This window comes from Ranitomeya variabilis, chromosome 5 (genome assembly GCF_051348905.1).
Source record: "Ranitomeya variabilis isolate aRanVar5 chromosome 5, aRanVar5.hap1, whole genome shotgun sequence".
Taxonomy (NCBI): Eukaryota; Metazoa; Chordata; class Amphibia; order Anura; family Dendrobatidae; genus Ranitomeya; species Ranitomeya variabilis.
Genome location: NC_135236.1, coordinates 63,176,748 through 63,203,261, shown reverse-complemented (window position 1 = coordinate 63,203,261; position 26,514 = coordinate 63,176,748). Strand labels below are relative to the sequence as shown.

Genomic DNA, 26,514 nt, shown 5'->3' with positions numbered 1-26,514 from the left:
CTCCAGGACAAAACCACAGCGCTTGGCATACGACAAGTCCATAAGACTCAGGGCAGCACCTGAATCCACAAACGCCATAACAGGGTAGGAAGACAATGAGCAAATTAAAGTCACAGACAAAATAAATTTAGGCTGCAAGTTACCAATGGCGACAGGACTAACAAACTTTGTTAGGCGTTTAGAGCATGCTGATATAACATGTGTAGAATCACCCCAGTAAAAACACAACCCATTCTGACGTCTATGATTTTGCCGTTCAGTTCTAGTCTGAATTCTATCACATTGCATTAAGTCAGGTGTCTGTTCAGACAACACCGCCAGAGGATTAGCGGATTTGCGCTCCCGCAAACGCCGATCAATCTGAATGGCCAGCGTCATAGAATCATTCAGACTTGTAGGAATGGGGAAGCCCACCATCACATTCTTAATGGTTTCAGAAAGGCCATTTCTGAAATTTGCGGCCAGAGCACACTCATTCCACTGAGTAAGCACGGACCATTTCCGAAATTTTTGGCAATACACTTCAGCTTCATCCTGGCCCTGAGAGATAGCCAGCAAAGCCTTCTCTGCCTGAATTTCAAGATTGGGCTCCTCATAAAGCAATCCGAGAGCCAGAAAAAACGCATCAATATTTGCCAATGCCGGATCTCCTGGCGCCAATGAGAAAGCCCAATCCTGAGGGTCGCCCCGCAAGAAGGAGATAACAATTTTAACTTGCTGAGCTGAGTCTCCAGACGAACGAGGTCTCAAAGATAGAAACAATTTACAATTATTCCTAAAATTCCTAAATTTAAATCGATCTCCAGAGAACAGCTCAGGAATAGGTATCTTAGGCTCTGACATAGGACTGCTAGTAATAAAATCCTGAATGCCCTGCACTCGTGCAGCAAGCTGATCCACACTAGTAATCAGAGTCTGCACATTCATGTCTGCAGCAGAGTTTCAAGCCACTCAGAGAAAAAGGGGAAGGAAGAAGAAAAATAAAAAAAAATAAAAAAACTCAGAACTTCTTTTCTTTTAATCCCACTTCTGCAATGCATTAACTATTCACTCGGCCTGGCATACTGTTATGACCCCAATGGTAGAGGATCTCAGGGTTTTCAGCAAAGTCTGCAAACATAAAAAACCAGCTCATAGGGAGGTGGTAACTGAGCTGAACGCATACCTGATCCTAGCCCACAACTAATAGCAGCCGGGGAACGTACCTACGTTGGTTCTAGACATCTCGCGCCAGCTGGAGAACTAACTAACCCTTTCAGAGAAATTCAGACCTCACTTGTCTCAAGAGAAAGGTACCCCAAAGTAAATACAGGCCCCCAACAAATAATAACGGTGAGGTAAGAAGAAAGGACAAACGTAAGTATGAACTAGATTCAGCAAAGAGAGGCCCACTATATAATAGCAGAAATATAGAAAGCGGACTTATGCGGTCAGCGAAAAACCCTACAAAAATATCCACGCTGAATATCCAAGAACCCCCGCACCGACTAATGGTGTGGGGGGAGAATATCAGCCCCCTTAGATCTTCCAGCAAAATCAGGAATCACATTATGAACAAGCTGGACAAAAAAACAGAACAATACCAATAAACAAAAATAAGAAAGCAGGACTTAGCTTATCTTGCAAAAATCAGGACCAGTAGACAGGAGCAACCAGACAAGGACTCATTACATTGATGCCAGGCAATGGACTAAGAATCCAGGAAGTTTAAATAGGAACACCCAGGGTCTAACGAACCAGGTGACTACCAACCTGGGGAAAGAATATCCAAGTGCCATACCGCTAGTGACCACAAGAGGGAGCCAAAAAGTATAGTTCACAACAGCCTACTAACGGTGTCTGACGCTGCTTGTTGTTCTCTTCCACTGAACAAAGTTGAGCTTCAATTTTCAGGCTTTCAGCTTGTATCAGATAATTAAATGCATTTGGCCTACTTGTTTGATTGGGCCTACTAACGGTGTCTGCCGCTGCTTGTTGTTCTCCTCCACTGAACAAAGCAGTGCCGCCTGTTTACTCCTGTTACCAATTTTGAACTGCATTTGGCCCACTTTATTATTTGGCCCTACTAACTGTGCCTGCCACTCATTACAGTTGTCTTCCACTGAACAAAGCAATGCCGCCTGTTTAGTCCTGTTACCCCATTTGAACTGCATTTAGCCCACTTTATTATTTGGACCTATATCTGTGTTTCCTCCTCATCCTGCCCATTGCGCAGCCACTGCTAGATGAGTCTGCTGGTACATTGACCCAGACCACTACATTCCCCTTGCACTCTACACAGCCAGAATCTAACCCTGCTGAAAGTCAAGTTCCCCTTCCGGCATACTATACCACCTTACACAGGGACAAAGAGGAAGGTGCAGATGAAAGTGCAGGTTCCTTCATCAGGTGGGGGGGCATACTCGTTGGCGACATCACTGGCACAGAGCCCCTCATAGTACACAAAAGTGTCTCTGCCGGTGGGAGGCACCCCCACCGTCCATCACACCGCCATACTTTGAGGGGCCCTGTGCCAATGCCAATGCGATCGAGTGTGCCCCCCCTGCTTGCTCAGGATCACAGCACTTGCAAAGTTGAAATACTGACCTCTCCCTGCTCCACCGCCGTGACCTAGTCCGCGTTTCCTGGGCCCACGGAAAACTTGAGCCAGCCCTACCCCCCCTACAACTTTAGCCAAATGACCCCCAATTTTCAATGCCTAACTATTATTATAAGGCAAAATAAGATTGACAAGCTTAAGTAACAAGTATTGATGTTTTTGGCATTAAAATTGGCACTGTAGGTGGTTTCCTGTCCTCCACTCACTGCCGACTTTGCTTCCCCATTGACTTGCATTGGGTTTCGTGTTTCAGTCAGATCCCCGACTTTTTGCAATAATCGGCCGATTTCACCCTACCCGACTTTTGACAAAGTCGGGTTTCGCGAAACCCGACTCGATCCTAAAAAAGTAAAAGTCGCTCAACTCTTCTGATGACTCTTTATCTCCGACGATGTTAACTTCCATTCCAAGCATGAATGACCACAGATAAATAGAATCCTTCACAAATTTTTTGCCATTCAATATTTATTGTGTAATACCCAATTACAGACATGCAATGATGATGATGGCTGAATTAAATATGTTGAACTATTTAGCATCCTGCTGAAAACCGGCTCAGATTCTTTCCTTTGCAGTGATTCCTCCAAGCAACCCTGTGAATAAGAAGAATTAAATGTTAACAAATACCTACTGTATATGACCTCTCTACTGACAAAATAAATACATCCCATTTGATTTAAAGCTCCAATCCAGCATTTTTAAAAAATCTCTTTATAAGCGATCAGATATGTAAGTGTGATGCATGTAGCTACATATTCATCAGTAGACAAAAATTTTTTACATCATTTTATGATTCCAGAACTTCCATAACTGTGACTCTTTGTGCAATGTGACACTTCATTTCTCACAAGCCCCTGCTTCCTGCTCTCTTTTCTACATCGATAATAATTGTGGCGGCTCTTGTAAGTGTTCTATGGTCTGCTAATGACCCCTTGGGTAGAGCTGACAAGACCACGGTTCTGCGCATAGTATCTAATATATCAATAAACGTATAGTATTTTGGGGGCTATCAGATGCACTAATTAGTAAAAAAAAAATCCTGCTAAATGGTGTGTTTGTCTTATAGTGAGGAGGCAACTTTCTGTGACAGAGGAGAACACTGACACTGATCATCCTTCCTGACCACTGAGAGCACTGTTCTCTCTCCTCCAGCTTCATACTGATCTATCTGGTCAGTACAGCGTAAGAGAGAATTCTACTGGATTCTGCACAGAGGCTGAGCAGATCCTGAGCAGGTGATGGACCTTTCACCCGACTAGTTCCAGGACCTTTCAGGTCATATGATGAATCACATGCTTGGAAGTAGATGCAAAATGTGGTAATGTGTACACTGTGTGTGTTTATGTTTAGAAATGTGCATGTTGCAAAGATGTGTCTATCAGAAGAAAGGAGGAAAAGGAGCCAGAAATATAAATGTATAAATAGAAAAGTCTTTATTTTTACATAATATTAAAATCAGGACATAAATTACCGTAACAGGTATACCACAACAGTACATGGAGGGGGAAGAAAAACAAACCCTTGCCCTCACAACCCCAGCGCTATAGGGAATGGTTGTATAAATAGCTATGGGCAATATCCACCATACAGCAGCCGCTATAGGGAATAATCCAAAGTAAATAGTAAACACCATATAGCACAAGATAATAGTTGCATAGGAAGCAGAGAGAAAAGTAACCGCTGTGTCAGTATGCAGCAGACAGTCTGAAGCGAGTGCACTAGTTAATTATGAGCAATGACCCAAGACACAGCAGTAGTAAAGTCAAAGATATGCTTACCCATGCAACGAGGGGGGGAGGAAAAGGGGATCCCGCTAGTGGAAAGACCCCAACGCACGTTTCGCAGCGCTCACACGCCGCTTCCTCAAGGGGATATGGTATATGGTAGAGCAGGACCTGCTTATAACCCCCCTGACCTAGGTCACATGTCCGGCAGCCACCAATCGTAGTGGCACTGTCGGCGCATGCGCACTGCGGCGAGAAAGCTCCGCACAAGGACCTGGTGTCAGGCCGAGCACGCAAGCCGGGAAAGGGAGTTCCGGACCTGCGCACAAGGCACATGAGAGTCCATATGCAGCAGCCACCCGCACACAGGGCGATGCGCACGGCCACACGGGGGCGCACGCTGCAATGGGATGATGGTAAGAAAGAATAAATGGAGCGCTAAAGCCCACATAAAGAAGGGGCCACTCAAGACTATGATATTGGGTAAATCTGAATGTCTGCAATATACCAGTGTACATAATACTAACAGCGACTCTTAATATAGTCTATCTGGACATAAGCAAATAGTAATATAGATTTAAAACAGGGATAATGCAGAAATCTTCATATATGGGCCAAATGTTCAATAATCAAAGCGCTTCAAGGGTCCACAGATGCAGCAAATTCAGCGACTCCCAAGAAGTAGATGGCGTAGAGCAGGAAAAGGAGGACCAAGGCAGGGCCCACACGGAAATAGTTACTAATAAAAAAGAAAAAGGAAAAAGTCAATCGCTTTTTATTATCCCCACCCCTAATGCCCAAATGAAGCACGTCAATCCCCCTCACCTTAAGCAATCTCTCATTACAGTGATGATGTGACCTAAAGTGACGGGGGATTGTTTTGAGATCCACCCCCGGGGACACCGTCCTGGCTGCACCAATGTCCCGCACGTGCTCCCTAACGCGAATTCTAAGTTCGCGAGTAGTGAGGCCGACGTATATCCTGGGACACGGACAAGTGGCGTAATATATCACATTAGTAGTCCCACAGGATATATGCTCTTTGATCTGAAATGTTTTTACACCATCACTAGAAACAAACTCGGAGCAGCGCAGGACATTGGCGCAGGCAAGAAAGTGCCCACATGGGGTGCATCCCGCGCGAGGGCCACCTGTGCCGAAAAAATTCCTTTCCGGAGCTGGAATATATTGGCTCCTCACCAACATGTTGCTAAGGTTGGTGCCTCTTCTGGGAGTCATGAGGGGAGAGGTGCCCAGGGTGGCACACAGGGAAGGCTCAGCCTGAAGAACGGGACGTTTTTTCAAAATGGACCGCTGTTGTGAATTCCGTTTTTGGGCTCCCTCCTGTGGTTGTGAACGGTACTTTTGTGAGTTCTGCCCTTGGGCTCCCTCTGGTGGTTTCGAGTGGTATGGCTGCTCCTTGAGCAGCTGCCTTCACTTATCGTTTCTCCTAGCCTTGCTATTTAACTTGGCTCTGGCCTTCAGTTCATGCCAGCTGTCAATGTCTCAGGGTTTGGATTCAGTTTTCTCCTTGGATATTTTCTCATGGCCTGTCCATTTCAGCAAAAGATAAGTCCTTGCTAGTTCTTGTTAGTCCATTTGTTTTGGACCTTATTGCTCAGCTCATGTTATGTTTCTTTTGTCCAGCTTGTCATTATGATATATTCAGGCTAGCTGGAAGCTCTGGGGTAGCAGATTTGCCCCTCCACACCGTGAGTCGGTGTGGAGATCATTTTGTAAACTCTGCGTGGATTTTTTAATTTTTTAATACTGACCGCACAGTATCCTTTCCTATTTCTGTCTATCTAGATTAGAAATTGGCCTCCTTTGCTAAAGTCTGTTTTCATCTCTGTGTATATCATTTCCCTCTCCACTCACAGTTAATATATGTGGGGGGCTATCTTTCCTTTTGGGAATTTCTCTGAGGCGAGTGTTGTGAATTTGCTTTTTTCTCCCTCTAGTGGTTACTAGTTTTTTGACTCTGGTTTTTCTGTCATTCCTTTTATCCGCACCTGGGTCGTTAGTTAGGGGTGTTGCTATATAAGCTCCCTGGACCTTCAGTTCAATGCCTGGCAACGTAGTTATCAGAGCTAGTCTGCTGTGCTCTTGTCTACTGATCCTGGTTCCAGTTATATCAGCTAAGTCTGCCTTTTGCTTTTTGCTATTTGTTTTGGTTTTGTATTTTTGTCCAGCTTGTTGCAAATCTATATTCTGACCTTTGCTGGAAGCTCTAGGGGGCTGGTGTTCTCCCCCCGGACCGTTAGACGGTTCGGGGGTTCTTGAATTTCCAGTGTGGATTTTGATAGGGTTTTTGTTGACCATATAAGTTACCTTTCTTTATTCTGCTATCAGTAAGCGGGCCTCTCTGTGCTAAACCTGGTTCATTTCTGTGTTTGTCATTTCCTCTTACCTCACCGTCATTATTTGTGGGGGGCTTCTATCCAGCTTTGGGGTCCCCTTCTCTGGAGGCAAGAAAGGTCTTTGTTTTCCTCTACTAGGGGTATCTAGATTCTCCGGCTGGCGCGTGTCATCTAGAATCAACGTAGGAATGATCCCCGGCTACTTCTAGTGTTGGCGTTAGGAGTAGATATATGGTCAACCCAGTTACCACTGCCCTATGAGCTGGATTTTTGTATTCTGCAGACTTCCACGTTCCTCTGAGACCCTCGCCATTGGGGTCATAACAGTTTGCCAGGCCAGTATTAAATGTTTAATGCATTGCAGAAGAGGGATTATAAGAAAGAAGATTCTGAGTTTTTTTTTTTTTTTTCTTCTTCCCCTTTACCTCAGAGTGGCTATGCTTGCTGCAGACATGAATGTCCAGACCTTGATTACAAGTGTGGACCAGCTGGCTACTCGTGTGCAGGGCATACAAGACTATGTTATCAGAAATCCTAGGTCAGAACCTAAAATACCGATTCCTGAACTGTTTTCCGGAGACAGGTTTAAGTTTAGGAATTTCGTGAATAATTGTAAATTGTTTTTGTCCCTGAGACCCTGTTCATCAGGAGATTCTGCTCAGCAAGTAAAAATTGTTATTTCGTTCTTACGGGGCGACCCTCAGGATTGGGCTTTTTCGCTGGCGCCAGGAGATCCGGCATTGGCTGATCTTGATGCGTTTTTTCTGGCGCTCGGTTTACTTTATGAGGAACCAAATCTTGAGATTCAGGCAGAAAAGACCTTGCTGTCTATGTCTCAGGGGCAGGACGAGGCTGAAGTGTATTGCCAAAAATTTCGGAAATGGTCCGTGCTGACACATTGGAACGAGTGTGCACTGGCCGCTAATTTTAGAAATGGCCTTTCTGAAGCCATTAAGAATGTTATGGTGGGTTTTCCCATTCCCACAGGTCTGAATGATACTATGGCACTGGCTATTCAAATTGACCGGCGGTTGCGGGAGCGCAAAACCGCAAATTCCCTCATGGTGTTGTCTGAACAGACACCTAATTCGGTGCAATGTGATAGAAAAACCGCAAATTCCCTCATGGTGTTGTCTGAACAGACACCTGATTTAATGCAATGTGATAGAATCCTGACTAGAAATGAGCGGAAAATTCATAGACGCCGGAATGGCTTGTGCTACTACTGTGGTGATTCTACACATGTTATCTCAGCATGCTCTAAACGTATAGCTAAGGTTGTTAGTCCTGTCACCGTTGGTAATTTGCAACCTAAATTTATTCTGTCTGTAACTTTGATTTGCTCACTGTCATCTTATCCTGTCATGGCATTTGTAGATTCAGGTGCTGCCCTGAGTCTCATGGATCTCTCATTTGCTAAGCGCTGTGGATTTACTCTTGAACCATTAGAAAATCCTATTCCTCTTAGGGGTATTGATGCTACACCATTGGCAGCAAATAAACCGCAGTATTGGACTCAGGTTACCATGTGCATGACTCCTGAACACCGCGAGGTGATACGTTTCCTGGTTTTACATAAAATGCATGATTTGGTCGTTTTAGGGCTGCCATGGTTACAGACCCATAATCCAGTCCTGGACTGGAAGGCTATGTCAGTCTCAAGTTGGGGCTGTCGTGGTATTCATGAGGATTCCCTGCCTGTGTCTATTGCTTCTTCTACGCCTTCGGAAGTTCCGGAGTATTTGTCTGATTATCAGGATGTCTTCAGTGAGTCTGAGTCCAGTGCACTGCCTCCTCATAGGGACTGTGACTGTGCTATAGATTTGATCCCAGGCAGTAAATTTCCTAAGGGAAGACTGTTTAATCTGTCGGTACCTGAACATACCGCTATGCGTTCATATATCAAGGAGTCTCTGGAAAAAGGACATATTCGTCCGTCTTCTTCCCCTCTTGGTGCGGGATTCTTTTTTGTGGCAAAAAAGGACGGATCTTTGAGACCTTGTATTGATTATCGGCTTTTAAATAAGATCACTGTCAAATTTCAGTATCCTTTACCGCTGTTGTCTGACTTGTTTGCCCGGATTAAGGGTGCCAAGTGGTTCACCAAGATAGACCTTCGTGGTGCGTACAACCTTGTGCGCATTAAGCAAGGTGATGAATGGAAAACCGCATTCAATACGCCCGAAGGTCATTTTGAGTACTTGGTGATGCCTTTTGGGCTCTCCAATGCGCCTTCAGTTTTTCAGTCCTTTATGCATGACATTTTCCGGAAGTATCTGGATAAATTTTTGATTGTTTATCTGGATGATATTTTGGTTTTTTCTGATAATTGGGATTCGCATGTGGAGCAGGTCAGGTTGGTCTTTAAAATTTTGCGTGAAAATTCTTTGTTTGTCAAGGGCTCTAAGTGTCTCTTTGGTGTACAGAAGGTTCCCTTTTTGGGGTTCATTTTTTCCCCTTCTGCTGTGGAGATGGACCCAGTCAAGGTCCGAGCTATTCTTGATTGGACTCAGCCCTCGTCAGTTAAGAGTCTTCAGAAGTTCTTGGGCTTCGCCAACTTCTACCGTCGTTTTATCGCTAATTTTTCTAGCATTGTGAAACCTTTGACGGATATGACCAAGAAGGGCTCCGATGTAGCTAACTGGGCTCCTGCTGCCGTGGAGGCTTTCCAGGAGTTGAAACGCCGGTTTACTTCGGCGCCTGTTTTGTGCCAGCCTGACGTCTCACTTCCCTTTCAGGTTGAGGTGGATGCTTCGGAGATTGGGGCAGGGGCCGTTTTGTCGCAGAGAGGCCCTGGTTGCTCTGTTATGAAACCTTGTGCCTTTTTCTCTAGGAAGTTTTCGCCTGCCGAGCGAAATTATGATGTGGGCAATCGGGAGTTGTTGGCCATGAAATGGGCATTTGAGGAGTGGCGTCATTGGCTCGAGGGTGCTAAGCATCGTGTGGTGGTCTTGACTGATCACAAAAATCTGATGTATCTCGAGTCTGCTAAACGCCTTAATCCGAGACAGGCCCGCTGGTCATTGTTTTTCTCCCGCTTTGATTTTGTTGTCTCGTATTTACCAGGTTCAAAGAATGTGAAGGCCGATGCTCTTTCTAGGAGCTTTGTGCCTGATGCTCCTGGAGTCGCTGATCCTGTTGGTATTCTTAAAGATGGAGTTATCTTGTCAGCTATTTCTCCGGATCTGCGACGTGTGTTGCAGAGATTTCAGGCTGATAGGCCTGAGTCTTGTCCACCTGACAGACTGTTTGTCCCGGATAAGTGGACCAGCAGAGTCATTTCCGAGGTTCATTCCTCGGTGTTGGCAGGTCACCCGGGAATTTTTGGCACCAGAGATCTGGTGGCCAGGTCCTTTTGGTGGCCTTCCTTGTCAAGGGATGTGCGGTCATTTGTGCAGTCCTGTGGGACTTGTGCTCGAGCTAAGCCTTGCTGTTCTCGTGCCAGCGGTTTGCTCTTGCCCTTGCCTGTCCCGAAGAGACCTTGGACACATATCTCCATGGATTTCATTTCTGATCTTCCGCTATCTCAGGGCATGTCCGTTATCTGGGTGATATGTGATCGCTTCTCCAAGATGGTCCATTTGGTTCCTTTGCCTAAGCTGCCTTCCTCTTCCGATCTGGTTCCTGTGTTTTTCCAGAACGTGGTTCGTTTGCACGGCATCCCTGAGAATATTGTGTCAGACAGAGGATCCCAGTTCGTTTCCAGGTTCTGGCGATCCTTTTGTAGTAGGATGGGCATTGATTTGTCGTTTTCGTCTGCTTTCCATCCTCAGACTAATGGACAGACGGAGCGAACCAATCAGACTTTGGAGGCTTATTTGAGGTGTTTTGTCTCTGCTGATCAGGACGATTGGGTGACATTCTTGCCGTTGGCTGAGTTTGCCCTTAATAATCGGGCTAGTTCCGCCACCTTGGTTTCGCCTTTTTTCTGCAACTCTGGTTTCCATCCTCGCTTTTCTTCGGGTCATGTGGAGCCTTCTGACTGTTCTGGGGTGGATTCTGTGGTGGATAGGTTGCAGCAGATCTGGAATCATGTGGTGGACAACTTGAAGTTGTCACAGGAGAAGGCTCAGCGCTTTGCCAACCGCCGCCGCGGTGTGGGTCCCCGACTACGCGTTGGGGATTTGGTGTGGCTTTCTTCCCGCTTTGTTCCTATGAAGGTCTCCTCTCCCAAATTTAAACCTCGTTTTATTGGGCCTTACAAGATATTGGAAATCCTTAATCCTGTATCTTTTCGTCTGGATCTTCCTGTGTCGTTTGCTATTCACAATGTATTTCATAGGTCCTTGTTGCGGCGGTACATTGTGCCTGTAGTTCCTTCTGCTGAGCCTCCTGCTCCGGTGTTGGTTGAGGGCGAGTTGGAGTACGTGGTGGAGAAGATCTTGGATTCTCGTCTCTCCAGGCGGAGGCTTCAGTACCTGGTCAAGTGGAAGGGCTATGGTCAGGAGGATAATTCCTGGGTGGTCGCCTCTGATGTTCATGCGGCCGATTTAGTTCGTGCCTTTCATGCCGCTCATCCTGATCTCCCTGGTGGTCGTGGTGAGGGTTCGGTGACCCCTCACTAAGGGGGGGGTACTGTTGTGAATTTGCTTTTTTCTCCCTCTAGTGGTTACTAGTTTTTTGACTCTGGTTTTTCTGTCATTCCTTTTATCCGCACCTGGGTCGTTAGTTAGGGGTGTTGCTATATAAGCTCCCTGGACCTTCAGTTCAATGCCTGGCAACGTAGTTATCAGAGCTAGTCTGCTGTGCTCTTGTCTACTGATCCTGGTTCCAGTTATATCAGCTAAGTCTGCCTTTTGCTTTTTGCTATTTGTTTTGGTTTTGTATTTTTGTCCAGCTTGTTGCAAATCTATATTCTGACCTTTGCTGGAAGCTCTAGGGGGCTGGTGTTCTCCCCCCGGACCGTTAGACGGTTCGGGGGTTCTTGAATTTCCAGTGTGGATTTTGATAGGGTTTTTGTTGACCATATAAGTTACCTTTCTTTATTCTGCTATCAGTAAGCGGGCCTCTCTGTGCTAAACCTGGTTCATTTCTGTGTTTGTCATTTCCTCTTACCTCACTGTCATTATTTGTGGGGGGCTTCTATCCAGCTTTGGGGTCCCCTTCTCTGGAGGCAAGAAAGGTCTTTGTTTTCCTCTACTAGGGGTAGCTAGATTCTCCGGCTGGCGCGTGTCATCTAGAATCAACGTAGGAATGATCCCCGGCTACTTCTAGTGTTGGCGTTAGGAGTAGATATATGGTCAACCCAGTTACCACTGCCCTATGAGCTGGATTTTTGTATTCTGCAGACTTCCACGTTCCTCTGAGACCCTCGCCATTGGGGTCATAACAGGCGAGATAGCTTTCTGTTTCCATCTTTAGGGGTAGTTAGTTCTTAGGCCGTGACGAGGCGTCTAGTGTTATGATCCTTTAGTGGCAGAGGATCACAAATAGACCAGCAAGTGATTAAACTAAGAACAAGCTCTAGGGAGATGGTAACTGGACTGATCGCAAACCTGAACCTATCCAACACAACTAGAGGTAGCCGGTGAACGTGCCTAAAAAATTCCTAGACGTCTCGAGCTAGCCTGAGGAACTAGCTATCCCTAAAGAGAAAGAAAGACCTCGCTTGCCTCCAGAGAAATAATCCCCAAAGATATAGAAGCCCCCAACAAATATTAACGGTGAAGTAAGAGGAAGGCACACACATAGGGATGAAATCAGATTCAGCAAAAGAGGCCCACTAGTACTAGAAAGCAGAAAATAGAGCAGGGGTCTATGCGATCAATAAAAAACCCTTACAAAATATCCATCCTGAGATTTCAAGAACCCACACACCAACTAACGGTGTGTGGGGAGAAACTCAGTCCACTAGAGCAACCAGCAAGCGAGGGAATCACATTTTAGCAAGCTGGACAAGAAAACATGATAAACACTGCTGATCAAAAAAAGAGCAAACAAAACTTAGCTTGTCTTGGATGGACTGGGAGCAAGGTAGTCAGAAGGAATCTGAGTAGCACTGATTACATTGACAGCCGGCAACAAGTGGAAGTAAAACAGAGCTATATAGGCAACTCCCAGATGGTAACGAGACAGCTGACCAGCAGGATAACAAATAAGGCCACCAGGAGGAGCCCAAAGCAAAAGTCAAACCATACCACCTGTGACCACAAGAGGGAGCCTGAAAACAGAGTTCACAACAGTCTAGGGAGAGACAGGAACGTCCCACGGCTATTTCTAGTGTTGGTGTTAGGAGTAGGGTTTGCGGTCAGTAAAGTTACCACCTCCTCAGAGCTTGTCCATGTTACCGTTTAACCACCAGGTCATATCAGTGTTGCTCCTTAACCACCAGGTCATAACAGACAGCATACTCTCCCATTCGTGATTTCTCCCACTAATTCCTTTGATTATTTTGCAGCGTTAAAGGATCTACATTTATTTTCTCGCAAATTCATCCTAAAGAAACTCCATACCAGCAGAGATTGTACTGTGGGGATGAGTGAATTAGAGAGGGAGACCCTTCGTGACTTGGAGGATTTGCTTGAGGAACAACAGACATCAGATGTAAGTAAATTTCCTCCTTCCACTCGTCCCAGATCAGCCAAGTTTCCCCCCTTGTTCCTATCACCAGCAATAGAAGTCTTCACCAAATTGGTTGGCGAGGATTTTAAAAAAATTGTCAGCATGGCGGACTTATGATAATTTGACCTTTAAACACCGCCAGGTGATACAACAACTTAAGTTTTTGAAAGATGTCTTTAAACAGGCGGACAAGGGGGGGAACTTGGTGATCTGGCCGTGTGTCAAATATGAGCGAGAAGCCTTTTGGCAGCTCAAAGATCCAAACACTTACCTCAAGCTGTCCTCCAACCCTACGGCTCCCTTCCTACAGGAATTACAAAATATTTTAGTTGGGGCCCTTGATGATGATGTCATCACCAAGCAGGTATTTGATGGGCTGCTGGTGAAGTCACCAAGGGTCCCAACTTTCTACCTATTGCCAAAGGTCCATAAGGATGCCCATCGTGTTGGGGATCAACAGCATATGTGACCCAGTGTGTCGATTCATTGATTACTACCTCAAACAATTGGTAGAGAGCCTACCGTCTTTTGTCAAAGACACGACGGACGTCCTGTCTAGGGTCGATGGCATCCTTGTGGACCAGGGCACTATATTTGTTATGGCTGATATCGAGAGCCTATATACGTGCATAGATCACTCCCAGGGTTTGGCAGCTGTCCGTCGCTTCCTGGGGGCCTCCGACCTGGATGGCCCTTTGTGTGAGTTGATCCTTGAGCTGGTGGGGTGCATCCTTACCCACAATTTCTTTGTCTTTAAAGACAATTTCTACCTCCAGAAGTGCGGCACAGCCATGGGCGCGGCGTGTGCACCCTCGTACGCCAACCTCTTCCTTGGTGCCTGGGAGAGGGAGATCTTTGGCGACGGGGGCCCACCGCTTGCTGCCCATGTGCTGTGCTGGTACCGCTATATTGATGACATTTTGTTCTTGTGGGGGGGGGTCTGCCCACCAGCTCGAGGGACTTTATGATGTGTCTTAATGAAAATCTACTTAACATTCGACTCGCGCATCAGTGTAGTGAGACTGCGGTCGACTTCTTGGATATCCGTCTGGAGGTCGATTCTGACCGGCGCATCCAGACGGATGTGTACAGTAAGCCGACCGCCATTAACTCGTTGTTACATGCATCTTCTGCTCACTATCCGGCCACCATTAGGGCCGTCCCGGTCGGACAGTTCCTCAGGGTGCGGCGGATTTGCTCCACCGAGGCCAGATTTGAGTCACAGGCCCTTGATCTGAAGGATAGATTCGCGGCTCGCGGATACAGCCGCAGATCTATAAAGGCCGGATATAATTGGGCACGTTCCACACAACGAAGTGATCTTTTGCACTCTAGGATCCGACGCCGTACTGTGGGTGGAGATGGACATACTAGATTCATCTCCACCTACAATCACGAATGGAAGAGTATGAAGTCCATTTTGAAAAAACATTGGCCCGTTCTTCAGGCTGAGCCTTCCCTGTGTGCCACCCTGGGCACCTCTCCCCTCATGACTCCCAGAAGAGGCACTAATCTTAGCAACATGTTGGTGAGGAGCCACTATATTCCAGCTCCGGAAAGGAATTTTTTCGGCACAGGTGGCCCTCGCGCGGGATGCACCCCATGTGGGCACTTTCTTGCCTGCGCCAATGTCCTGCGCTGCTCCGAGTTTGTTTCTAGTGATGGTGTAAAAACATTTCAGATCAAAGAGCGTATATCCTGTGGGACTACTAATGTGATATATTATGCCACTTGTCCGTGTCCCAGGATATACGTCGGCCTCACTACTCGCGAACTTAGAATTCGCGTTAGGGAGCACGTGCGGGACATTGGCACAGCCAGAACGGTGTCCCCGGGGGTGGATCTCAAAACAATCCCCCGTTACTTTAGGTCACATCATCACTGTAATGAGAGATTGCTTAAGGTGAGGGGGATTGACGTGCTTCATTTGGGCATTAGGGGTGGGGATAATAAAAAGCGATTAGCACAGATCGAAACTAAGTGGATCATCATGCTTGACACCATGACCCCTAAAGGTCTTAATGAGTCAGTTAGTTTCGCTCCCTATCTGTATTCCTGTTCTTCTCAGTGGTGTGTCCCATCCTTGATTCCTACCATCTTCCCTCCGGTGGTTCAGCTTTGGTGTTTTTAATTGTTTTTAATTTTTGACTTTTTCCTTTTTCTTTTTTATTAGTAACTATTTCCGTGTGGGCACTGCCTTGGTCCTCCTTTTCCTGCTCTACGCCATCTACTTCTTGGGAGTCGCTGAATTTGCTGCATCTGTGGACCCTTGAAGCGCTTTGATTATTGAACATTTGGCCCATATATGAAGATTTCTGCATTATCCCTGTTTTAAATCTATATTACTATTTGCTTATGTCCAGATAGACTATATTAAGAGTCGCTGTTAGTATTATGTACACTGGTATATTGCAGACATTCAGATTTACCCAATATCATAGTCTTGAGTGGCCCCTTCTTTATGTGGGCTTTAGCGCTCCATTTATTCTTTCTTACCATCATCCCATTGCAGCGTGCGCCCCCGTGTGGCCGTGCGCATCGCCCTGTGTGCGGGTGGCTGCCGCATATGGACGGGCGTCTCATGTGCCTTGTGCGCAGGTTCGGAACTCCCCTTCCCGGCCTGCATGCTCGGCCTGACGCCAGGTCCTTGTGTGGAGCCTTCTCGCCGCAGTGCGCATGCGCCGACAGCGCCACTACGATTGGTGGCTGCCGGACATGTGACCTAGGTCAGGGGGGTTATAGGCAGGTCCTGCTCTACCATATACCATATCCCCTTGAGGAAGCGGCGTGTGAGCGCTGCGAAACGTGCGTTGGAGTCTTTCCACCGGCGGGATCCCCTTTTCCTCCTCCCCCTCGTTGCATGGGTAAGCATATCTTTGACTTTACTACTGCTGTGTCTTGGGTCATTGCTCTTAATTAACTAGTGCACTCGCTTCAGACTGTCTGCTGCATACTGACACAGCGGTTACTTTTCTCTCTGCTTCCTATGCAACTATTATCTTGTGCTATATGGTGTTTACTATTTACTTTGGATTATTCCCTATAGCGGCTGCTGTATGGTGGATATTGCCCATAGCTATTTATACAACCATTCCCTATAGTGCTGGGGTTGTGAGGGCAAGGGTTTGTTTTTCTTCCCCCTCCATGTACTGTTGTGGTATACCTGTTACGGTAATTTATGTCCTGATTTTAATATTATGTAAAAATAAAGACTTTTCTATTTATACATTTATATTTCTGGCTCCTTTTCCTCCTTTCTTCTGATATTTAATGTTTGGAGCGATGATTTGAATAATCCGGGTTATTACCCTATCTATACTAGTGCTTTCTCCCGGATTTGCCTACTATGTATTCGGATTTTTGGTTGTTAAAGATGTGTGTATGTATAAATGTGTATGTAGCAGAGCTGTGTGTATGTTGGTTTCATTCACACTTGTGTATAAAAAAATCAGTTCCATTCTCATCCAGGAAATGGGACAATTTTTTTGATTCAGCAGCTACTAAAGAGGTATTTACATCTCCAAGATCCTGTTCCAATATGTAGTAGGTATAATATTAATAATATTAGCAAATACCTACAATTAGAAATGTACTATAGTTTTTCTGATTCACTATGTCTCTTTCCTCATCTGCAGACATTGCAGGATCTTAGGTATCCATGGCTACGAACATCGATATAGCGACAGTTAGCTAGTTGCTAGTGGCTGTAACCATGGATTCCTAAAGTCAAGCATTGCCTGCAACATGAGGAAAGAGACATAGTGAATCAGGAAAACTATACTACATTTTGAATTTGAGGTATTTGCTAATATTATTTTTATTACACCTACTATATATTGGGGTAGGATCTTGGTAATGTGAACAATCATTTACAGGATGATTTACAGTTTTTTGTGCTACAAAATTGCAATGTATTCATAAAAATCAGATGCTACACTGAAGGTTCTTTTGGCATGCAATTTTTTTTTCTCGCATTGTCCGATCTCGGAGTGTTTTTTTTTCTCATGCCGAATACAACTGATTTTTCAGCCCTGAGGTGACATTTACAAGTTCAGTATTTGGTCAGTATTTTACATCAGTATTTGTAAGCCAAAATCAGGAGTGGGTGAGAAATACAGAAGTAGTGACGTGTTTTTATCATAACTTCGTCGGATTGTTCCACTCCTTATTTTAGATTACAAATACTGATGTAAAATACTGATTAAGTGCGTAACGTGTTAACGTGACATTAATGGGACCATTGGATTAACCCCTTAAAGACCAGGGGTATTTCAGTTTTTCAATTTCTGTTTTTTTTCTCCCCTTCTTCCCAGAGCCGAAACTTTTTTATTTTTGTTTCAATATGTCCATGTGAGAGATTATTTTTTTGTTAGACGAGTTGTAATTTTGAACGACATCATTGGTTTTAACATATCATGTTCTGGAAAACAGGAAATAAATATCCAAATATGATGAAATTGCAAAATATGTGCAATTCAATGTTTTTTTTTTTACCATGTTCACTAAGTGCTAAAACTGACCTGCCTGTATGATTCACCAGGTCAGTATGAGTTCATAGACGCCAAACCATGTTTAGGTTCTTTTTTATTTAAATGGTGAAAACAAACCACAATTTGTTAAAAAAAATAAATAGAAATGGCACTATTTTCCGAGACCTGTAGCATCTCCATTTTTGTGATCTGGGGTCAGGGGAGGGCTTATTCTTTGTGCACCAAGCTGACGTTTTTATTGATACCATTGTGGTGTGGAAACGATCTTTTGATTGCCCATTATTGCATTTTATTGCAATGTAGTGGCAACCAAAACCCCTTAATTTTAGCGCTTTTATTTTTTTCTCGTTACACCGTTTAGCAATCAAGTGAATTTTTTTTATATTGATAGATTGGGCGATTCTGAACATGGCAATACCAAATATGTGTATAATTGTTATTTATTGTTTTATTTTGAATGGGGTTAAAGGGGGGGCAATTTGAACTTTTACGTACATTTTTTTTTTACTTTTTTTATCTTTTGGCATGCTCAATGCCTTGATCTCCTCTGCTACACAGAGGTGATGATCAGATCGTCTGTCTGTAGCAGAAATGCTCAGTTGCTATGAGCGCCTATAGCAATCTGGAAATAACAACCATAGAGATCTGCCACAGACCTCTGGTTGTCATGCCGACCCATTGGTGACCCGTGATCACTTGATGGAGTCACCGAAGGGCGGGATTAGCAACGCACTTCTGGTAAACACTTTTGAGGTAATCAATCTATCCTCATATGTTATTAGGACTGAGGCACAAAAGGAGGAGTTAGGTCTGGACTTGTCATTTGCACCTTGTAATAATTTAGATTTTTTTTACAGCACTGAAGGACCTCCATCTACTGTCCAGTAAACTGGGTTTAAAAATTACATTCAGGAGCAGGATTAGACCAGAATCACGAGGCAATCCGTATTCTGGAGGAGTAGGAAAGTGAATCTAATCCAGGACTTGGAGGTATTTCTCTCTCGCCTGTTACTACTAAAACAACGATGTTCCCCTTCTTTGTCACTATGCCCATAAGTTGATATATTTACAAAACTGGTGGTGGAGGATTTTAAAACAACTAAGAACACTAAAAAAGAGAGACAATCTCACTTTTAGTGTTTTGCCTTGGCTTTGATGAGGGCGAAACGTGCGTCGGGCATGTGCGGGTCAAACAAAGGGGTATGTAGCTTGGTGAGCACCTCATTCATTGGTATGCATTAGGACTTTTTCTTGCAGCAGCACTTTCCTATGCATTAGCACTTTAGTAGGCTGGTTATTTTTCTTTCAACACATATGATACTTATCTATTATTTTTTATGTTGACCTGTCCTATACTTATTATCCCCATGGGGGTTATATATTATTGACTCTGCTGCATTGTTTATTGATTTTCCTGCTTTGTACCACAAAAGTCAGCAGCTGACCACGCCATTATTCACTGCATATACAGTACAGACCAAAAGTCTGGACACACCTTCTCATTTAAAGAGTTTTCTGTATTTTCATGACTATGAAAATTGTACATTCACACTGAAGGCATCAAAACTATGAATTAACACATGTGGAATTATATACTTAACAAAAAAGTGTGAAACAACCAAAATTATGTCTTATATTCTAGGTTCTTCAAAGTAGCCACCTTTTGCTTTGATGACTGCTTTGCACACTCTTCTAAGATATTTATGTAATTTGCTACTAAATATTCTGTTTTCCATACAATCTGGCTGTGTATCACATTTTTAGGTTTTCTATCACACAGTGGGAGGAAAGCTGCTCCTCCTTTGACAGGGGCGGGCATACAGTGCCCATTTTTGCTCTGTGCCATGAGGACGATGCACTCACGCATGTGCTGTGGCACTGCAAAGTAGCAGGTGGCAAAAGTCTCTGACACTCAGGTTTTCAGGAAGTGAGATCTTAATTTATTTCAGGATTTTGTTTTTCAATTTTTCATTGTCGTGTAATTTTTCTGGGTAGAGTGTGAAAAACAGCAATTCTGCAGCCAAAATGTGAACTACTCACGGAGAAGCATAAATATTATTTATTTGATCTTTAGTTATTTTTGTACAATCATTTCATTGAATTGTTTGATAGAGAGTCTGGTCTCTTCTAAAGATGAAGAGAAACCCTTTAACTATACAGAGAATATCTCTTAGAATATATATGAATTTCTTACCAAGCTGAGATGCCATTGGGGTCTCTGACAACTCGTTTGGCACACTCGATATCATCAGAAATGTTATCATTCAAGAGACCTAAAAATATATATATATGTAAATTACTATGAAAATTGTCACTTTAATTACGCTGAAATTGGGTTATCTAGGTAAAATTTTTGCTAAGCAATAGAGATGAGTGAATCGATATGATGCCAACTGAACTTGTGTCAAATATTTAGGAATGAGATTTTCCCAGGGACTGTGAACAATTTACTATCCTTTAGCAAAAATCACCTAAAATGGCCAGAGAAAGATCACATAATCTTGGGCAAGGCCAAAAGGTTCCCTGTCATGCCTTGCAGCTATGATACTACATGGTAAATCAAGACCAACCAGGAGAAATTATTGTAGCCTGTATAAAAGCAAAATCAGGGAATGCAGCAGCCCTTTTAGAGTGAATTTAGATAGTGAGAGGACATCACAGCTTCATACATGCTATACGGACAGGAAAAGAAATGCCAAAAAATGCTGAAGAAACTTTACATATTTGAAATCACATCACTGAAGAAGATTAGTATGTAAAAAATAAGAATATTTCTGCAGTATGAGAGGAATCTCACACAAACATGAAGATAACATTCAAACGCCTTGCAAATGTTATCGTAGGTGGGATTTGAACTTAGGATCTTAGCACAGCAAGGCTAACCACTGAGCCACCGTGAATATACTTACTTTGGCAACTGATGCGACAAGCATTTACTGCTCCTGCAGTTTTTCCATCATTGCACCACCTTTTGCTGTTGATCTGAAATATTCCATAGTCACGGCTTGGACCATTGTTGTTTACAGCAGATGTGTTATAGTTACTCTCATGGAAGGCAAGGCATGTCCCTGTTAAGTGAAATAGGATAACATTTTAGTGTACTTCATACTGACATCGAATCTCTAATAATTCTGTCGCCTGCACATTTTATTTGAGCATAGACAGTGAAACAAATAAGATGAGCAAGGATTTTATTCGATTGTAAACTCAGGAGGATCTTCCAATTACACGTTGTTCTGCAAGTCCTTAAGTTGCATATGTAAATAGTTGGGTTGCCTAACTAGAAACAGTTCAAGCCTGTGTGCATCCCTCTGCTGGTGGTGAGCTTATGGGTTGTCCACTTTTGGACAACCCATTATTAATTGCTCAAAGAGGTGAAAAAAAAGAAGTAAAATATTGTCATGATAATTTGAATATGCCATGTTTTGAGTACATACCTAAAAGGTCCATGTCTTTTCAGACACATGCTGTGGGCTTTTCTAGACCCCCCTCTTCACTCTGCCTAGAAAGCTCTTCTGCTCTCTTAGCCTGCAGGCAACTCCCTCCCCCCTGCTATATATTGGTAATGGGAGACCAGTGTGTCAGCAAGAGGAATTTTTATGTCTCTGAGCTGTGAAAGCCAGCCTCTCTCTCAACCCCTCATCCCCCCTCTTTCCAAAATGCATGGGACTCTATTGTCCTTTTAAAGTTATGTATACTGGCACCGATCAGGGCTAGAGATATAAGGATTATATATTCCAGATATCCACCGAGAGATCTATAGCTCACCGAAATCGCTAGGAGCTAAACCCAACAAGTTGCATGGAGTGAATTTCCCCATAAGCGGGTCATGTATCTATGCCATGATTATACTTAAAAGAACCCCCCTGACGTGGTGAACAGCCTGATCATTGTGTCGTTCATATACGAGGTTCATACAGCGAGTTATGTATAGAAATGGATTGTCATAACTTTAAGGAAGGGGAGGATTCAGCCTCAGAGTGAGGTCACCACAGGGGGAGTGCCTTGGTTTGGGCAGGGAGATAAGTGAGTGAGTCGTCAGTCTTCAATAGTCTTTTTCCTGGGACTAGCTGCGAGACTGGTGTGTGATGCATCTAAATGTGTGCCACTCCCCCACAGCACAGAGTCAGTCATGAGATGAAATGATATGAACGAAATGTAAGTGTTTTTCAACTTTAATCCCATTTTATTTGTAATTGTACTGTACATACGATACTTGTTGTGAACTCTGTTCTTTGGGCTCCCTCTGGTGGCTCTTTTTGTCATTCTGCGGGTCTGTGGCTGGGATCAGCTGTCTTGTCATCTGCTAGTTGGTTCCCTATTTAGCTCACCTGGACTTTCAGGTGTTGCCTGCTGTCAATGTATTCAGTGCTATTCTGATTTGTCCTGACTACATTCGTTATCAGTCTCTCCAAGAGAAGCTAAGTTTCTGTTTGTTCATTTTTTGCTCATCTGTGTTCAATATGTTTCTTGTTTATGATGAGTTCTGTCCAGCTTGCTAATATGTGATTCCCTCGCTTGCTGGTAGCTCTAGGGGGCTGAGTTTCTCCCCTCACACCGTTAGTTGGTGCGGGGGTTCTTGAACACTCAGCGTGGATATTTTGTATAGGGTTTTTTATTGACTGCACAGTTTCCTATCTATCTTCTGCTATCTAGTGATTAGCGGGCCTCATTTGCTAAATCTGTTTCATTTCTACATTTGTATTTTCCCCTTAACTCACCGTTATTATTTGTGGGGGGCTTTCTATATCTTTGGGGTATTTTCTCTGAGGCAAGTGAGGTCTTTGCTTTCTCTCTTTAGGGGTAGCTAGTTTCTCAGGCCGTGAAGAGACATCTAGGATTTCAGGAAACGTTCCACGGCTACTTTTAGTGTGTATTGGATAGGATCAGGATTGCGGTCAGTCCAGTTACCACCTCCCTAGAGCTCATTCTATGTTCAGTTACTTAGCTGGTCAGATCTGCGATCCTCAGCCACTAAGGATCATAACAGATACTTGTCTACTTTTATAATATCTTTTTATGCTTCTGTAAACACTGCCTACCTTTTGGAGTAAAATATATAAAATTACTAGCTTTGTCTCTCCTTGCTCTACAACAAACTGTCACGTCCTCTGATTACCAGAGTCCAGTGTGGTTAAATCCTGATGAAGAAGTTGGATGACATGGAAACTCATTGATAATAAAACCGTATCAGGTTTAATTGCGTGTCACGGAATTTTACATTCGATCTTCTTTAGCTAAGCAGTGGAACCACATATTATTAATACTTCTTTACCATTGTGGTTTGGTTACCCGTGGATCTGTGGCAGCTGGTTTATCCATGCTCCTTCCTTGTTGTTTGATACATGACTGTACTAGGTGAGCAATTTCCCTATTTTGACATTTCCTCTTTTATCGAATAAGACTCTATTGCACTTATTTGTCCTCCAGTTATCCCATGCACTAAACCCCATGGCAGCCAGACAAAAGCACTGTGAAACTCCTACCTGCCGTTATTCTGTGCTATGTCACAGCAACATCATGACCTAGAATACTTACTAATTAGGACTGACTCCCAGGATGCCGACAGGTGGTCGGAAATTCACAATGCTCTTGTCTGGCTGCCATGGAGTACAGTTGTGGACGCTGGATGAGGGTCCTTTAACTCATTTTGCTAAACTCTAGCACTTGACATACATACTTATCAAATGTGTCTCCAGGTTGTACTGAAGGTCTACCATAGTTGACATCTGACCAGATTTTTCATGAACTATCTTAGCAATCTGGGTGACTCCCTGAGCTGAAAAAGGATAAGGGTTTCTGTAGACCCAATTCAAACAAGCAGAGGTAAAAGAGCAGTAGCTATGGTGGGAATGAGTGAGGGACCTAATGTCCTCTTTTGTCTACAGCAATGGTGGTAAGTGCTGTCTACAGCCAGGTTACAGCACTTTTTGTCCTCCCATGTCACAGATGCATGTAAAAATGATAATGTCGGGTTTCTGAATCTGTAAGAATCTGACAGGACCTCTTACTCCTGTTGGGGTTCTCTTGCCCTTATTCAAAAAAGATGGAAGCTCTGTAGTTTATTTTAAAGCAATGCACCATGTGCCAATGATAATACTGGTGTCAGTCTATTAACATGTCAGAGGCACCCTAGAACTCCCATAAGGTACCATGGCCTGGATGCAACTTCGTCATGCGCTCCGCTATTGATATGCCCATGCACTGATGGGCATGCATTGGCACTGCATCTGCAGTTTGTTACAGCTGCTTGCAGAGGTTGTAGCTTACAGAACCAATACTAGACTACAAATGTCTCTAAAAATTTTTAGCTTAGTACAAGTGATAGATAATACTTTGTTCATGTTATTTTATACATACAGTTTGCAGCACTGTAGCCACGATATCCAGCCAGACCAGTTTGCTGAAAGATTCTGTACAACTCACAACGTGAATAGACTTTTGCTTCTGAGCCAAGATACAAGCAGAGGAGGAAACCGAGGCAGAGAAAGACCTTCATATTTGCTTAGCAAGTTGTCAAGGATCCAGAGATACTTTCTGTTAAAATATTAAAGAGTAGAAAAAATGATTGAATTTGCATGCACTAATTACTGCCAGACTATCAGGCTTCTACGCTTCTATATTCAGAACAGAAGCCTTACTTTTCAGCTTTTCTTCATTTTCCTAGGATCATTACATAAAGGAGAAGTGGTGTAGCTTGAAATTTATGGACCCCAGTGAAAAGTCTCCAACTGGGACCCCAACTATCATAGGTTTTTAATAGTACAGGTCTTCTTATATAGGGACTAGTGACGATCGAGCAGTGAAAAGCATTTTGGAAGTGCGGACGTGCTTGACTCAAGTAGCAAGCAAAATTGAAGTGAATGGGGAACTTGAGTACTTTTTCCAGAAGCTCGTGGACTGGTGAAGCCCAGAGAGAGTGTGTCTCTCTTCCACCAGTTCTTGAGTCAGGACCCTTCGGGAAACGAGCACTCGAGCACCGTGTGATGTTCATCACTTCCTGATGCTCAATATAGCAGACCAATGCTTGATAGAGTATCGATAAGTGTGGCGCACATTCGCCCATCACTAATAGGGACCTTTTTTGGTCCTCATAGGCTCCATGGTCTGGTTATGACTAAAACCACTCCATTTGTTAACTGTTCCCTCCTGAGATACAGCTTGAGTATAGAGGACAACCTAGTGCCACCATAACTTACCATTAAAATTTCCTTAGACTAAGTAAGCAAGGGAGGACCTAAAAGAGGAATTCTTAGCAAATAGAAAGTATGATCTCCATGGATCCCACAGCTGGGATACCCATCAATCATTAAAACAATATTATTATTTCTATTGTTAGCTCATTATTGTGTGGAATCATGGACACAGTTGATATGGGATAAAGTTGAAAAGCTTGTGTCCACCATTGAGAAGACTTGTATAAGCATGCATAGATTTATTTTTCGAGAAACTGTGTGAAAAAAAATAGTGACAAGTTCCAAATCATGCCATATTGCATCTTCTAGGGGAGAAATGATACCAACTGCTTCATAATACAGAGATAGAGGGATTACATGTGTCACCCTACATCATTAGCTAACCTCCAGATTACTATACATTTGAAAAGGATTTGTTTTTTCGCTTATTGAATTAGTTTCAAATGAAAGTTATGCAGATGGATTAACAGATTATGGAACGGTTTCCCATAGACTTCAATTTTTTTAAAAAATATGGATCCAATTTAAATAGTTTTTTTAGACTGACAAAATTGTTACATAAGTAGAAAATTGCTTGCAGTGCTCCAATATGGACAGGTATATAGGGCACCTGCGTCCCAGTGTAGACGCGCCATCAAAGAAGTCCCAAGGAGTCCACTTGGTAAAATACATTAATAATGCAGATAGACAGTGTCCAAAATCAGGTGAAAAAATCCCCCAAACTCATTTTATTCTGCTTTAGATGTGATGTTTTGACCTGCCATAGGTCTTTTTTAAGCCTACTTGTAAAGGACCTATGGCATGACCAGATGCTTGAAAAAGACATATGGCAGGTTAAAACGTCACATCTATGGCAGAATAAAATACATTTTTGGGATTTTTTCACCTGAATTTGGGCACTGTTTATTTGATTTATGGATAATAATGTTGTGTCTGTTGTTTATTTTTTTATGGATTGCTGCTGGATCCGTTTTACTGGATGTTTACTGGATGTTTACTGGCCATGTGAACGTAGCCTAAAAATACTAAGAGATTTCAGTTTCGAAGCTTGGAGAATTATTAATGCAACTTTGGATTTTGATAAATCCTGTAACTCAGGGTGAGAGCACGATAAGGAGTTATGGGTGTCTCAATACACACTTGAATATTCTAATACAATTTTTTTTTAAAGAAAGTCAGATGTTAAGCTTGTGAAAGTGTTAAAATCCTAACAAAGGAGACATGTTCAAAGAAATTTAGAGTCAGTAATACTTACTGTCCAAACAGGATTTTCGTGAGTGAGCCTATAACGGAGGAAGCTTTGCTTATATTCATGTGGAAGGTGGTTGCATACAATGATAATATTTGCTCACCCGCTCGTGCCAAGTATTATCACACGTGTACTGTAGTAATAACTATAAAACAGATATATGTTGTATATTCTTTAAAATCATTGTTACGTCGGATCCAATAAGCCTTTTGCTTCATGCATAATATTTGCCTCACTCTTTTACGCGGGATAACAATTAGTGATAATTAGTTTTGAGCGATACCTTCCGATATTCAAAAGTATCGGTATCGGATTGGATCGGCCGATATCCAAAA

At 43.5% G+C, this 26,514-nt stretch overlaps 1 protein-coding gene across 1 annotated transcript; it reads right to left on the bottom strand.

Moving 5' to 3' along the window:
* Positions 1-3,046: 3,046 nt before the first annotated feature.
* On the bottom strand, positions 3,047-26,226 carry LOC143773302 (lysozyme C-1-like). The gene is made up of 5 exons (XM_077260787.1): positions 26,186-26,226; positions 24,095-24,271; positions 20,644-20,802; positions 19,929-20,007; positions 3,047-3,192 (listed from the first exon to the last, which is right to left on the bottom strand). The coding sequence occupies exons 2-5, from the start codon at positions 24,231-24,233 to the stop codon at positions 3,132-3,134; spliced, it is 438 nt and encodes a 145-aa protein (XP_077116902.1). The 5' UTR covers positions 24,234-24,271; positions 26,186-26,226; the 3' UTR covers positions 3,047-3,131.
* Positions 26,227-26,514: the final 288 nt, after the last annotated feature.